At 36.5% G+C, this 16986-nt stretch overlaps 1 protein-coding gene across 1 annotated transcript; it reads left to right on the top strand.

Annotated features, from left to right (window-relative positions):
• Window positions 1-8480: 8480 nt before the first annotated feature.
• On the top strand, window positions 8481-10475 carry hoxc12b (homeobox C12b). The gene is made up of 2 exons (XM_060910868.1): window positions 8481-9027; window positions 10224-10475. The coding sequence occupies exons 1-2, from the start codon at window positions 8481-8483 to the stop codon at window positions 10460-10462; spliced, it is 786 nt and encodes a 261-aa protein (XP_060766851.1). The 3' UTR covers window positions 10463-10475.
• Window positions 10476-16986: the final 6511 nt, after the last annotated feature.

A 16986-nucleotide genomic window follows, 5' to 3' on the forward strand; every position in this document is an offset into this window, starting at 1 on the left:
TATTGATCTATTGATGACATGGTTAATTTTGGTAAACTGTGATTATCCCAGCCAGTCGGAAATCAGCATTGTGCAAATTCACACAAACAAACAAACAAACAAACAAACAAACAAACAAACAAACAAACAAACACCTCATACATAATTATTTAAATTTGGGAGTAGCGTCAATGTACTGGACCAATTTTATGTTAAACAAACAACCAAACAAATAAGACAAAACAAAACACATCTTCCCGTTCTGACTGATGTGTTCATTCTGACCGAAACAATTTCAATGGATTTATTTGTATAAAAGAAATTAAAACTGGGATTTTCTTATCACAAGTTCATGAAACTTCTTCTCACTGGTGTGTAAAGTTTTGAACACTTCACCAGGAGGTTCTGGGGCCGAAATCAGCGCGTGATGCTTTCATTCATTCCTGAGTTTGCGTGAAAAAAATATGCAATATTCATAAATGTCATGAAGCTCAGTGTGTCTTGTGTTGGACCGGAATGTGTTGGTCTACAAGGCTGTGTCTGTGATGTTGTACAGTGCCGTGCATAATTATTATTTAATTAAGACTCTCGTGCGACAGGACAGGAAGTGTAAATGGCTTTTATTTTATCGTGTATTTTAAGTCATTCTCGGATTTTTTTTTTCTCATTGAAAGATGTTTCTCTGTCAAGAAACTGGAATGTTTTGTTATTGCATTGTGGATATTAAAGAGTATTGCTTATTAATGCAGAATTTCCATCTGGTTATGTAGCGTGTGCGCGTGCGCGCGCGTGTGTATGTGTGTGTGTGTGTGTGTGTGTGTACTGAGTCGCCAGAGCTTGTATCCACATTTATTCAAAATACATGAGATGAAATAAATATAACACTAACATCAATAATAATAATAATAATAATAATAATAATAATAATAATAATAATAATAATGGTGTATTCATGGAGCAAAATTTTCCAGTCAGCTCTAACTCTCTGAAGAAATATTCATGATACAAAAACCTACCGAATAAAAAAAGTTTGTTAATGAGTGTTTGTTTTTAATATTAATTTAATTTTCTGAGTAATCTCAGAACACTGTTGGTCTTTCAGTTTATTTACTTTATTACAACACACTCAGCTGCACTATTCATATTCTCTTTGTTTTCTAGGCTACAACAACAACAAAAACAACAATAACAACAACAACAACGACACTACAGAAGAACACACTTTTTATAAACACCATGTACTCTGATAAAAATTAGAAATTACACTCTTTGGGGAAAAAAGTGTTCTTTAAGTGTTGGTTAAATAAGTGCGGGTTCTTAGCATTCTCCAAGCTTTCTCTTTCATTTCTGACAGAGGAACCCTCTGGAACACTGACACTGAGGGTTTCTAAGGAACATTTAAATCCTCCACATAAAGAACTGAAGAGCTCAAGCCGAGGCCTATTCAGTGTTAAAGGAGTGCAGATTAGATTACAGATTAGAGATTTTAGACTCCATCACTCATGGATAAGGCTCACACAAGATCATGATGAAATAAAACTCTTATTTTGGGAAAAAAAAACATTTTATTTTATAAATTCTAGGAAATCTTTCACCACGTGACAAAGTGACTAAAGCAGGAGTTTGAATTAAATTATTAAAGTCCACTTTCAGTCTTTATTCACTGGAGATCATTACAATGCATTGGACAATGATGACATTAAATGAAATAAAATTTTTATCCCTCTGCAGTGTTTACAAAGACTTCGAGATCAATAAACAGCGGTTTTGTTTGTTTGTTTTTTTTTCCAGTTAAGTCACAGATCTGATCTGATCACAGGTTGGACACACACACACACACACACACACACACACACACACACACACACACACACACACACACACACACACACAGTACAACTGGAAAATATAAAGTGACTTCGTGCTCGGATGATGAAATAACATCCTGAATGACCTAATGCCTAATCACCATTTCATATTTGTATAGCCAATTACACTAAAGTTGATTGTGTGACGTCATTAAAGTGACATTTCCCAAACCCTCATTTGTGCTACTTTGCTGTGAGCAGGTTATAAACCCAGCCTTAAAGTCAGACTCGCCATCTATTGTGTATTTCTGAGACTGTTTTGGATAGCCTTGACCATGACTATGCAGTCTTTGACCTTGAGACACACACACACACACACACACACACACACACACACACACACACACACACACACACACACACACACACAGAGAGAGAGAGAGAGAGAGAGAGAGAGAGAGAGAGAGAGAGAGAGAGAGGAAGTGTAGGTTCCTCTCGGTACAAAAGAGCCATTTCTCCTGAAAAATATTCCAATCCAGTCCAATAGCAGCGCGTCAAAAGCTGCACATTCACTTTGATTATTTATTCATTTATAGTATATATATCTATATATTTGTATATTTTGAATTATAATTTATTCTCAGCCCAGCAGATCATTTTTCAACTCTTATCGCGCTTTTCCTTCTTTTTTATCTTCTCTCCGTGTAGTGTCCCAGAGAACAGAAACACAAACTGAGACAAACTCCTCGAAAACTTTGCTTTTTTTCCCTGTTTATCATTATTTTGTTATCAATTGTAAACGCAGCGTGTAAAATGGGTGTCTTTACACGACCTCAGGTCATACAGTATGGTGTTTTGCTGGCGGATAGCAGGTCCAATCCCCCACAGCAGGAAAGCCACACGGACTTGGACAGTTGGAGCTGTGGAGTCTGTTTCTTCCCTCCATGTCGAGATTTAATGTCCGAGGAGAAAGACAAATAATGGACGTGCCAACATGGAAACAGGACTTTAAGCTCACAGCGAATTTCCAGGGACTGGCTCTGAGGAGAAGGCTGCAGAGTGTGTGTGTGTGTGTGTGTGTGTGTGTGTGTGTGTGTGTGTGTGTGTGTGTGTGTGTGTGTGTGTGTGTGTGTGTGTGTGTGACGTGCAGGACATTTAGATTGAACACCAGGACAGGTAAGTGTGTCTGGGATTCATTATTATGCAGCACGACACATCTCTTTAATTCAGACTTCCACCGATGTGTGCATGAGTTCTGCATATGAACCGAGTGGAACGGTGTGTCAGAGAGAACTGAGTTCTTGAGAACAGCAGCGTCCAGGCAGAGGGAAGGAGACTGAGATTTATTTACAGGGAATTTATTCAAAATGGGTTTCATTGTGCAGATAATTCACTGGAATATGTCTCAGCATAGTGTGTGTGTGTGTGTGTGTGTGTGTGTGTGTGTGTGTGTGTGTGTGTGTGAAAAAGAAACTATATTATACTTGTTAAATCATGTCGTTTGGATGTTTTTATTGTTATTCCTTATATTGAGTTTAACTGTAACTTTAATCAGCAGACTTTCACTAAATCACAGTCTGATGGCATTAAATACATAAAAACACACAAACCTCTCTGTCATGATGGCACTTTGAGATCTAGTTCACAGAAAACCTGATGAGATGACTTGAATATAACGGGGGGCGGCAGATTTTTTAAAATTATATATTATGATTATGATGAGCGAATGGCATATATGATATTAAATTAGATTGTATTTTAGATTTTAGATCAGCTGTTAGCAATGTGTACTGAATAAAACAAAAATTTTTGTTTAAAAAAAAAGTTTTTTTTTTAAAAAGTTAACATTAAAATAGTAAAAAATTAAATAGGACTGCTATCACTTTTAATGTTATTTGTTACTGGTATGTATTAATTAATTCAAAAAGAAATAAACAGTTTTCAACAATGTGTTGTTTACATTTCAGTCTAGTGCACATCAGGACGGCTTTAGTTTATTAATAATGAATGAAAAGTTTTGATTTATCTCCCAGGCTTCAGCACTGTACTGAGATCATGCTTTATTTAAGACTTTCTGATAAAGACATACCTTTCATATTTTATGCTTTTAATAAGCTTTCATTTTCATACAGTTAAAAAAACTATTTTAATTTTTTTCTTTCGTGTTTTTTTAAAATCAGATAAAAAAAGAGTCAAATTAAATCAGATAAGCTTATATAAAGTGTAAAAGACAAACACTCCCCTGTTTCTTACTTTCCTAAACGACATAAATAAAAAGAAAGAAAGAAAGAAAGAAAGAAAGAAAGAAAGAAAGAAAGAAAGAAAGAAAGAAAGAAAGAAAGAAAGAAAGAAAGAAAGAAAGAAAGAAATGATAACTGATTGTAGGTTTATATTTTTTGAGAAAGCTTTCCTGGATGTCAAGGTGTTTCGATGAGTTACTACAGGAGTTTAGACAGAATTACAGATTCTAAAGTGTGTCTTAAAGTCAATACGGTTTAAAAAATGACCACATTAATATATGAAAGTGTTATAGACATTACAATTGTTATAACTGAAAATAAGTAAACTTTTTTTTTACAATTTTTAAAATTTATATTTTTCTCAGATTTTTTTGTCTCGTAAATTTTCTGTTTCACTCCTTCCCATGAAAACTAAACATTTACCTTAAATTTTTTTTAATATTAGCTTCATGTCGTGTATTCAATGTTCATGAATCCTGTAATACTGCACGGTGTTAAACACACAGGAGGTTATTTTTAAGGTGATACATTAATTTATTTATATGTTCGAAGCTGATCAATCATCAGAACACACACACACACACACACACACACACACACACACACACACACACACACACACACACACTTCAGTTACAGCTGTGTTTTGGGATTCTGAGTAGATAACATGGTGCACTACAGCCTCTGGTGGCCGATCCGAGTAACTGCACCTTCTGAAAATTTTTTTATTTTTAATTTTTTTAAATTGAACACATTGCCTTCATTAAACAGCAAAACAAGAAAAATGGGGTTGGGGTGGGGGATTGTTATGTTCTCTGAACATTACTTTTTTTATTTAATCTCACCTGACAGTAGAAGATACACTCTTAAAACACGTGTTGAAAATAACACAACTTGCGTTGTTTTTTAACACATCTCTATGTCCAGATTGGGACAACAGAACTTTTGTTCATTTTAACACATTATTTGTTATTTGTGCAATTTTGGTGTTAAACATTTCTGAAATATAACACAACTCTTGTTGAAATTAAACTTGCACAAAAGATGTGTTGATTTCCAACACATTCGTTTTAAGAGTGAAAAAATTCTCTGTATTTTACAGTGTATGAAATGATGACGCAGAAATGATTTCTATCTCAGTTTTAGTAAATGTTTCTGTTCTTTAAGACACTCGGTATGAAGAGAGGCTAAAAATAAAGATTTTATATCAATATTATGCTCACTTCAGCAGTTCAACACTTTATCCTGATGTAGACAGTGTTTCTCAAAATAGTTTAAAAGCACACACTTGTAACTGATCGCAAATGTTTTGAAATTATTGTATATTATAAATTATAGACCTAATATTTACGTTGTGCATGAATAAAGCATAGTGAAGTTGTGTTGTGGGGAAAATCAGCATTATTTCAGTTTCCTAAAGCGTCCTTTCTGCCTTCGGTAAAAACTGTGACTTTATGTCAAAGTGACAGAAAAAAAAATTATTAATTACATTTTAACTTCAAAAAGAAATGTTTTGATATTAACAGATTTAAAACCATACACATGCAAATACATTAAAAACCATAAAATCAGACATTGTTAGTAACAATGATAAAATGTTTGTTTTGTGTTGTCATTCACACACACACACACACACACACACACACACACACACACACACACACACGCGCGCGCGTGCGCTATAGTGAAAAATGACGTGGGTTTGTTTTATATGAGGAGCCAAACTTTGATATTTATTTCATTATAATGGCTGTAATTGTCGTGCTGAGGCTTAAAAATAGTGCTGTTATTTTAAAACCTGTAATTTTCTTTTTAGTTTTATTTTCTGTTTTTCCCCTCTTTGTTGTGCATAATCTATCTCGCTAGTAAAAATAAATAAATAAATAAATAAATAAATTAAATTAAAAGTCGCAAATGACGGTGTAAATATCACAGTTGTGTCTGTTATATACATGCAATATAGTTACCTTAAAAAATAAAGTATTTCCAGGCTATATTTACTACAGCATGAAAAAAAAATCCTCATTTTTGTTAAACAGGACATTAACAGTTAAAGCCTAATTAGCAAAATAAGTAAAATAAGTTAATATTTAAAGTCTAAATAACAGCCGTATCGCACCATTCCCATTTGTGTTTGATTTGCAGGAAAAATATAATCACAACTTTTCACAACTGCACAAAAAAGACAGCGTTAAAGCAGCGGAAGGAAACACCCTTTTGATGACACTTTTGTGGTGTCTGGACTCCAGTGCACTAGACAGTGACCTTGAACTGGACGAGGCGCCGAGAAGGAGAAAAGCTTCTTCTCCTTATGAGAAGAAAGAAAGAAAGAAAGAAAGAAAGAAAGAAAGAAAGAAAGAGGAATAGCGTGAAAGATGAGGAGAGGACACATTACAGGAGCTTGAGGACAGCTGTAACCGGAACTCCTGCCGTGTGAATGTTCAGGAATCTTTGCTGAATATTTTTGGAAGAACAGAGTGATTTCCCGGACATGTGGAAGAGAAGACGTGAGAAAGTTCCATATCTACACTCGTAAGTTTTTCGCGAACTCTTATTTAATCTGTTTGCTATTTCCACATGCACTCCTCTACCCCCCCGCTCTTTTTCACAATGAATGTTTCAGTGTGATGTTCAATTTCTCGTAAATGAACCCAGTGAAACTCGCTCTGATGCCGATTTTTATTTCAAGTCCACGATAAGGTTCGATTTTTCACAAATCGTTTTGATCTTTATTCCCGTTTTGAGTTGTGAATTAGCTTGAGTGTTTAGCTTCTTTACTTTTTCAGCTGTTTGTGTTCAAGAGCCTGCTGAGGACCCGTGGGGGGGGGGGGGGGGGACCTACAGACAGACAGACAGACAGACAGACAGAGATGTTAATTTATTCTGTTTTTAATTATACACTGTGTCTGTGCTCATGTGAGATTTATTAACTGCTGCTTATTCCGACGACAAAACCAATAACATCGCTTCATATATCCTCAGAACATCCCAGACTCTTCTATAAACGGATTTATTAGTGAAATAAAAGTTTTTGTAGCGCACGATAAACAAAATATTTATCTTGGTATCGGCTATATTTGTAGACCTATAATCAGCTCTAAGAGCAAAATTGTTTAATCACTATTCAATCTAATAACGAGCTCGTAACAGGAAATATAGGCTACAATATCCAGTTTGCTTGTTTTCTTTTTTTCTTCATCCAAATGCATGATGTTCCGTGTTCAGTGACATCAGAACAATGTTTTAAAAAATCAGCATCAACATATCCCTGATATCACAGTGCTGAAAAGTTTGGATGCTTTTTCGGATTTAATACACAATACAAACTAGAATCCTGGACAACAATATCATGTTTCTTTCGCTGTTTTTAATGCTTTGGACAAACTATTTGTAAGAGATCAAGTCCAGGCCCTGAATCAGCTGACGAGGCGAAGAGGAGAGAAATGTTTTGGCCTGAAACTATAATTTTTCTAATCTGCTTATTGCGCGATCGATAATAATTAATCGTGTTTGATGAGTTATATTTTATTTTATGAGCAAGAAAAGTGAAAAGAATAATGATGTTGCTGTAAAGTTGGCCACTGCGAGTCTAATCTCCTGATTAGAAATGAAACACTCCGTCGGCATGAGAACGTTTCAGGGATTTGACTATCAGGATTGTGTTCATTTCTCTGTTCTGTGTGTAAACTTTATAAATCCTTCATTGCTGTACACTTTAATTAATTAGATATGGTAAATGAATGTCTTGGCGTTTTGTTCACACACTTGTAAACTAAGTGAAGTGTAGGGATTCTTTATATGACCAACTGTTAGTGTTTTATAGGATATCTACTGAAGATTAATGTAAAAAAATAGAAATATAAGCCCACTCTTAAAATCTACCGCCGCCTTCGAGTGCATTTATTTTACAGAGCTGTCGATGACCTCGTTATTGTAAAGTATCAGATGAGTATGTGGCTTTAGCCATCTGTCTGTTCCCTAATATTGGCCTGTAAAATGGAGGCCTCTCCACTTTATGTGACATTCAATTTATTTGGAGGTTGATCTAAAACCAAGTCCTTCACTATAAAGTTATTAAAATGGCGGTGAAGTCTTCAAAACAAAAGGATAAATGCTTTAGGTTTGGAATCAGCACCTGTCCAGCAAAGCCTTTTACTTTTGCACGGAATATAAATATACCTAGAGTGATCCATCTATCCATCTATCTATCCACCTAATTTAATCTGCTCACAGCTTTTAAATTTGCACCACGCGCTTTAATTTAACATGTAAATTCCGTTAGTCAACATTTTTCTTTAGTTAAAAAAAATATGTTCCCTTTGGGTGGTAAAGGAGAGTCCATGGGCGTCACGTGACTGCGTATCTTGGCCAATGGCACGCGCCGCTCGTTTTAACGACGTTAAATGTCAGATATTCGGCTATAAACTAGAATCTCGCGCTCAGGCCCGGCGAAATGGGCGAGCATAACCTCCTCAATAGTGGGTTTGTGGGACCTTTGGTGAACATCCACACTGGAGACGCGTTTTACCTCCACAACTTCCGGTCTTCTGCGGCGCTTCCTTCCCTCCCTTACGCGAGACGGGACAATGTTTGGACTCAACCGGAGCCGTGCAACGGATACATGCAGCCGTTTTTTGGCAACCCGGTGTCCCTGAACCCCACTTTTAACCGAGCGTGCGAGATTGCGCGGCAGGAAGAGAGCAAATGCTTTTACAGTGGAAGTGGAGGTGGAGGAGGGAACATCCGGGAGAGCTGCGCCAACCTTAAACGCGATGACAGGGCGAGAGACGACTCCTCTGTGCCTGGAGTCAGAGAGCACGGAGTGGCAGATGCTAGCATGATGGGCTACGGATACGGTGCAGAGCAAGTGAGCCAGAATCCTCCATCCTGTCACGCCATGCAGTCGGAGTCAGGGTCCTCGCACCACGAACCGGAAAAAGTGTCGTGCAGCATCGCCCATTCCTTAGCATCTCATCCATGCAGCACAACCCAAGGCGGAGGTGAGCAAGCTTACTACTACTACTACTATTATTATTATTATTATTATTATTATTATTATTATTATTATTATTATTTTAACCATGTGCTCGCTTTTTGAGGGTCTCAGCATTACAGAGACAGTGAGACAGTACTCTGGGCAGTGCAAATCCAACAAATCTCCAGGATTTTTACAAGAGCAGCCAACAAACGCAGACATTTATCTTAATGAAAGTCTGCGACAATGGCTTAGCTGTTTCTCTGCACTGCTGTGTCTCTGTTAAACCTCTGTCGTGCTGGGACAGAATAAAAGTGCAATGAAAAAAAGGGACTAAAACACAAAAACATGGCACTGGGATAGACACCACTACCACTAGGGGAGGCATTAGAAAAACATTTCCCCAGTATTTACACTTAGCTTTTTATACAACTGTAAACGATTATTGGACAATAAAACAAAATACCAGATACAGTGAGGTGAAAAAAAAAATGGTGACAGATAAACATTATGGCTTCGTTCATGTAAAATGTTTTTTGCAGCGGTGCCAAGACTAAAAGTATTACAGTTTTTTTTATCGTAAATGTAAATAATATTGCAAGTGACTTGGACATGGTAGAAAGTTTTCACAGTTTGTATTGGACCCAAATATCCACCGTCCCAGAGTCTCCACACCTCCCCCCCCCACACACACCACCACCACCCAACACACACACACACACACACACACACACACACACACACACACACACACAGATTAGCTTATCAAGAAATTCAAAATGCCACGTGTTTTGTGTATTTTTTGTAAATATTAAATAGTTTATATTGTTTAATGTTATTTTATATTAAAAGTAAAGATAATGATAAAGAAGCAGACACCAGACAGTATAATTCCACTAAAATATAATTTTGAAATGACAGCTAATATTTTAATAGTGTCAAGCTGAAATACAGCACTGTTAAAATATTTTGTCCATGTATTTGTAGCTGCATGGTGGACTCAGTGGATACAGCAGTGTTCTGTAATGCAACTTTATTAAACCCAGAGGCGTCTTTAAGTTTTATAAAAGTTTAATAAGTGTTTTATTCCCACATAATTAAACGCCTCAGTCTCCCCACATGAGAACCCTGAGTCTCACTAATTAAAACAGCACTATAATTGAAAGTATTTGATTTCTCATCTTGTTCCCCTCCCCCTCTCCCTCCCTCACCTGTGCTCAGGTGCTCCGTGGTACCCGGCGCACGCGCGGAACCGGAAGAAGCGCAAGCCCTATTCCAAACTGCAGCTGGCCGAGCTCGAGAGCGAGTTCATGCTCAACGAATTCATCACGCGACAGCGGAGGAAGGAGCTTTCGGACCGACTCAGTTTATCCGACCAACAAGTGAAGATCTGGTTTCAAAACCGACGCATGAAGAAGAAAAGACTGATGCTGAGGGAACAGGCTCTATCTTTCTTTTAGGGAAAAAGTAGCAGTAGCAACAACAAAAACAAAAAAAAATCCAGTGTTGAAATAACTGACAGTGTCGAACTGACATCAGTGGTGTTCGTTTCTGCTCACGGGGGTTTATAGAAACACTGACGATGTTAATAAATCACTGTGGTTGGGGGGGAGGTGTCATTCAATAACGTAGGTGTTAATGCTGTAGAATTGTGTAGAATTAATGCAGAAAACGCAGCGAAATCACGAGGGCTGGATTCAAAACCTACAGCGCTCAGAACGCGCAAAGCCACTCAGTGTTGAATTAAACCCCTTTAATCTGGAATCAGCTCTTGACCACAAGTGAGAGTTAAAACACGACCAATATTAGATCAGAAGAAGATTTGAATAAATTTAGATTTGATCCACAGATGTATTTAACGCCTCACTCGGAGGCGTCTAAAACCCACAAGGTGTCTCTTTTCAGGAACCCTGACAGGTAGAACCCGACAACTGAGTGTTTTTCTTCCAGGTTCCAAATAGAACCATTACGGGGTATTTTACTGAGTGTATCAGTTCAAACAAGCAAACAAACCCATCAAACCAGTAATGTAAAATAACGCGACTGTTGGAGTTCATCAAACAGGCTTGCTTTCAAAAGTTTCCCTTTCTGAAGTTAATGGCCATCACCGAAATCCTGAATTACAAAAGTTCAAGATAAAGTAATGCTATTAAAAATTAGTTGATATTTGTATATGACAAATCACATTTAATACACCAACTATACAATCCGTACATGTCGCACAGTCTTGAACACTTCGAGTGATTTAATTATTTTATACTACATCATTAACATCCTGGAGTTCAATCTCTTACCTCATCTCTCTCTCTCTCTCTCCTGCTTGCGCGGGCAAAATGTGCGCACAATTCACTTTTCCATTCGTAAATAATACTTATTTTTGTCAACAAACTTAATACAACTGACTTGAAAGTTTAGATTACAAGCGAACAGAATTTAGCATTTTAGCATGTTCAAGGTGGAACACGAACACCTTGTGGAATGTAGACGCGCCTTATCAAGCAAAATATCTGCGCTCATGATTAAAAAAAAGGTAAGAAGTAAAAAAGCTTTGAGTTATAGCATGACACAGCAAAAGACCCAATGCGAAAATACATATTTTAAAAAATTATGCAAAAATAATTATAGTAAATCAAGCTCTTCGGTTCTACAGAGTTGCCCTTGATGTAGAACCTCACACATGAGTGCAGTGGGTCCCCAAGAATGCTAAGAACCCTTGAGTGTGTGTGTGTGTGTGTGGGGGGGACCTGTTCAGATATTCATAAGGATTTTATAGTGTATTTATTATTTCATTAAAAACGTTTAAAGTGAAACACTATAGTCACTGAATTTTCCCCATCAGTGTAGGAGAACCTCTTAGTGTCTCATTAAGAATAAAGCATGTTAATTTATTTTTTTGTAAGGTATAAATCCAAACTTAATGTACCGACCTGATATAAAGCTTTTTTTATGCGACAGGTTTGATCATATGTATGAAGAGAAGGTTAATTCAGAGTAATTAAAGTAAACAAGCACCATGCGGTACAATTATAATTTTAATATTAATATCTGAATTTTCTGCAGCCTTAGCATTAGCACACCATAAATGGATATGGGTGTGGCTGTGTCCGTATTCGAAAACCCAAAACGTTCTGTAACCCAAAGTATAGATAAAGTATACTGAAATTAACCTGTTCATATTTATATATATTTTTTCTTTTTTTCTTCCTTGCTCTCATTTTTGACAAAGCGGCGCTGGGAGCAGAATCTGTGTTTTTATTATTATTATTATTATTATTATTATTATTATTATTATTATTATCACTCCTATAATTTCTTCATTATTATTATTATTATTATTATTATTATTATTAAACCTACTTTTTACCAAATGATTATTTTTATTCGAATATTTATCAATTTCTTAAAAAAATAATTGCTTACTGCGATAAAACACACTTATAATTACACACGTACACAGCATTTATTATTCATACAAGTATTTAAGCAAGACGTGTATCTTCCTTTAGGAGGTTTAGGCTAGAGACAACATGTAAGCAAATTAATTAATATATGTTTCGCTGAGAAAACAAAACAAAACATTCCTTTACTGTGTTAATTTACAAAACGACACTTTCTCTATTCCAGTATAGAAGGTTATGAAATAAAACGGTTCTTTGAGTTGTTTTAAAGTTCTCATTTTCTGCATTAAACAACTTTTACTCAGCGCAGTGAAATCCTGAGTGTGAAGACTCTCTGTGTTTGATCTGGCAGAGGATTGCAATGCAGCAGTCATGGCTGAGCAATAAGAGCTGGAGATATGAAGAGTCTTTGCTCATCAACTTGCTAAATATAAATATTTCTATGCATCTACAGTGAGTCTTTGCTCATCATTGACAAACTGAAATCTGCTGTGTCTATGCATTTCACTGTTAATTTCCAAAACATTTTCACGATCGGCAATTCATAAGAATTCGAGTCAGCCGAAATTTAATTGCAAAGCTATGAATGATCACACTCTCGGGGGAAAAACTCAAGTATTAAACCCTTCAAGGTTCCAATTATTTGGTTTTCCCTCTGGAGCAACTTATAAACAGAGTGTTTCCCTGTTTGGGTTTCAAACAGAAACCTTTTTAGGAAACTACAGAATCTTGATCTATCCAAAGAAGCCCTTAGATAATCTTTGTGATGTTTGCTATTTCATCTCGACCAATTATGGCTGGTTGGAATCCCTATGAATTTGTCTTGAGATCGTGTTGTATATTTGATTTTTAGCGTTATAAGGTTCTACCTGGGTTAAGGATAAATGAGAGAACGTGAGCACCTTATAATGCTAAAGTCCCAGTGTGGAGGGGAAGAGAAAAGCTTGTACTATAGCGCCCGATTACTGCATGCACGAGTCGCTTATTTAAACGCTTCTGATGCTCTCTGTCCTCTATTTTGTCCCAGAAAGTTTGTAAAGAAAACTGTGATGAAATACAATGTGCTCTCCTCTTACTTAATGTGATGATCCTGCTGTTCCGATATATTTGTTCAGCGGCACCTTCTTTGTTAAACAGTATAAATAAATGACAGCCGATCAGTGTAAATGTGCAGCTCCTGTCCATTAAAATCTCTTTCCAATGTCTTTGTTGTCATTTCGTTGATTTAATTTTCTTGGTTGATCTATAAAAACCCAACACTGTTTATACTAACGTTACCGTTTGCTCTTTTCCATCAAGTTTATAATCAAAACTCAACATTCAGAAGGCAAAAACTAACATTTCAAGAGTTTGTCCTTCTTAAACAAGTCCTTTTAAGAGGCGCTGACAGGAGAAAAGAAAACATCCAGTGCTGTTATTGTTCATTTTATGTAAACTGGGTACAATGCTGAATCTTTTTACAAGACTGTAAAGAGGATGTAATACAATAAAGTAATACATGTGCAATGAAGATATGAAGATCTGAAATATCCTGAGTCAGGACGATTTTGGAGATAAAGTGCGGGCTTTTTTTTCTTCTTCCTAGAAATGAACAAGAAGATGGACGATTACTTTCTAAAAAACATAAATCTACATGAGATTATCTTTACTAATGTGGAATTCTAAGATTATTATTATTATTATTATTATTATTATTAGTAGTAGTAGTAGTAGTAGTAGTAGTACTACACTCTTAAAACACATGTGTTGAAAATAATACAACTTGCGTTGTTTTTTAACACATCTCTATGTCCAGATTGGGACAACAGAACTTTTGTTCATTTTAACACATTATTTGTTATTTGTGCAATTTTGGTGTTAAACATTTCTGAAATATAACACAACTCTTGTTGAAATTAAACTTGCACAAAAGATGTGTTGATTTCCAATACATTCGTTTTAAGAGTGGTAGTAGTCGACGCAAAACATACGTCATTCATTTTTCTATTTTGATATACTGGTGTGTGTGTGTGTGTGTGTGTGTGTGTGTGTGTGTGTGTGTGTGTGTGTGTTATACATGTTCTTAATATGATAAATTGTTCCATCCATGATGCGGTCTGCTGTACTCAGTGTTATTGTGGTTTGTGTGAGATTTGTGGACTGTTTATCCGTTTGCCTTTGTGAAGGGTGTTTTTGTACTTTGTGATTATGGCTTCAGCAGGCGCACAGCAATGCTGAGACCAGGACAACTTCCCTATGGGTACCATAAAGTATATTTCATCTTTATCTTTATCTTAGCCTCTCTTAGGACTGAAGAAAAAAACACACACACACAAGGCCAGTGGCTTTGTGTAAATCACAGCGTTTCTCGGCGTGTTGTTGTTGTTGTTGTTGTTGTTGTTATGCCAGATGCACCTCAGTGTCGGTGTGTTTTGCATGTAAGCAGGTTTACTCGTGCCTTCTTCCTCCAGCCCTGACAGTAAAAGCCCTACTCTAGTCCTGACTTGTTTAAAATTACTCTGACTTGCTGCCCGCATTTTTGTGAAACGGATTATTCAAGTTTTATTATAAATACTAAATGACTTACGCTCTGCTAATCAATGAATGCATTTTGAGAAAACTTTGAATTTGTTAATTCTGTAAATACACACCTGGACAACACAGTTTGATGCATGGCCACATCACTATAAAAAGTCTGTTCGTGTTCCACACGGATGTTTGACTCAAACCGCACATGCAAATCCACTTAACATTCAAAAGAAGTGAACAATCTTTTCCCAGCCCCGCGGATAAATCTCACACCCAGGTTGGCTTAAATCCCTGAACATTTCATTTATTTATTCGTGTGCTGGCAATGTGGAGGTCATTTCCCTGCGTTGTGATGGAGAGCATGAACATTATTTCAGACTGAAAGTGTGTTGTCTATCGGGTTATGAAAGGAGTCTCGGAATTTATACATCACCATTTTCTGCATATATCACTATACTCAGAATAATACTAATGAATAATAAACTGAAAATTATATACTAAGCTTTATTCATTTCAAAGAGGATTGCTTTGCAATATTCAAAGCTGAGTGAGATTACCCAGAAATATGTGCACTCATGAATTTGTGACGTATGTCTATGGAAATGTCGAATGAAAAATATTCCCAGTTGGTTATCTGTTTTTAGTGTAAGTGAAAATTCGAGCCAGAAGTTGGTCTGAAAAGCTTCGAGCTAATGAAGTGTACAGTGAAGGCCATGAGGTTTGGATTCTTATCCTACGACTTATTTCACCCCAAATCTATCTTCATGGCTCCAGTTCGTTGGGTTTCTCCTGAGATCACGTTGGTGTCGTGTGTGAGTTGGAAACTGTGTCCGACAGCGCTGTGTTTTTCTGAATTTTTAGCTTTCTTCAGGATTTCTGAGCTATCTTTAAGGCTTCGGCGGACAAGATTGTAATTTCCTACCTCCAGCTCAGCATTCCTTATTTTGTTAGCTTTGCTCAGTCCATGGCATTTTGGTCATTTGGTGGTTTGCATGCATTTTAAGTACTTTATGGCTGCGGTTTTGACTTTGAGACGGACTTCGGCCACTTTATGGTGGTTTGTCTGTGGTCATTGATCTGTGCCTTTGACGAAGACCTTGAATGTGGAAATGGGAGGGAGGAGGGGTGAGAGAGGAGGAAGAAAAGGGAGAAAAGATAGGAAAGAGAAAACAAAGAGACTGGTTCGATCAGTGAGTGTTGTCTAATCTTGGGCTTTTAATCTCCCTGATATGCACAATTTAATCCGTCACCAAAGAGCTCATTAGGCCTAATTCACGCTTCCTGAGATTACTCTGTGTGTGTGTGTGTGTGTGTGTGTGTGTGTGTGTGTGTGTGTGTGTGTGTGTGTGTGTGTGTTCAGTGTTTTCCAATCGTGTTTCTGGTCTATCTGATCAGGACTTTAATTGTATATCATTTACACACATTATTTAACTCAGGAGCGAATTAAAACATCATTATGAAGAACAAACTGATGTGTGTGAGTGAGTGAGTGAGTGAGTGAGTGAGTGAGTGAGTGAGTGAGTGAGTACAGGAAGTGTATCGTGTATATGTCAGAGAAATAGTTCATGAGAATAAGATTGGTGTGTCTGTGTGAAAGATCAGAAAATTCATTAAAAATGAACGTCAGGGCTAATTAACTCATTTCTCCCGCGTGGTTTGCTTTAATGACACTGCAAAAAATAAAAAAGTGAACTGGACGTGCACATGAAGGAAACAAAAATAGGTAAAGGAATCCACACGCACGAAAAGCTATGTTTTTTCCTGTGACACGGAAAATTCTATTTCATTTGCAGATAGATAGATAGATAGATAGATAGATAGATAGATAGATAGATAGATAGATAGATAGATAGAGTGGCTTGTTTGTTCGTCTGTTAAGAATAGTTTTAAGATGTAGATGTTTGAGAAGTTTTAATGTTGTCTGGTGAGACGATCGAGCTCGTGTGTCATAATGGAACTCAACTGCACCGTTTCTGCAATTTTATTCATTTCACTAAACTGAAACAGACTTAAAAATATCTTAATCAATGAAAAGTTCATTTGTAAAACACACTAATAAACAAAATGTGCAAAAGAGG

This window comes from Neoarius graeffei, chromosome 26 (assembly GCF_027579695.1).
Source record: "Neoarius graeffei isolate fNeoGra1 chromosome 26, fNeoGra1.pri, whole genome shotgun sequence".
Classification (NCBI taxonomy): Eukaryota; Metazoa; Chordata; class Actinopteri; order Siluriformes; family Ariidae; genus Neoarius; species Neoarius graeffei.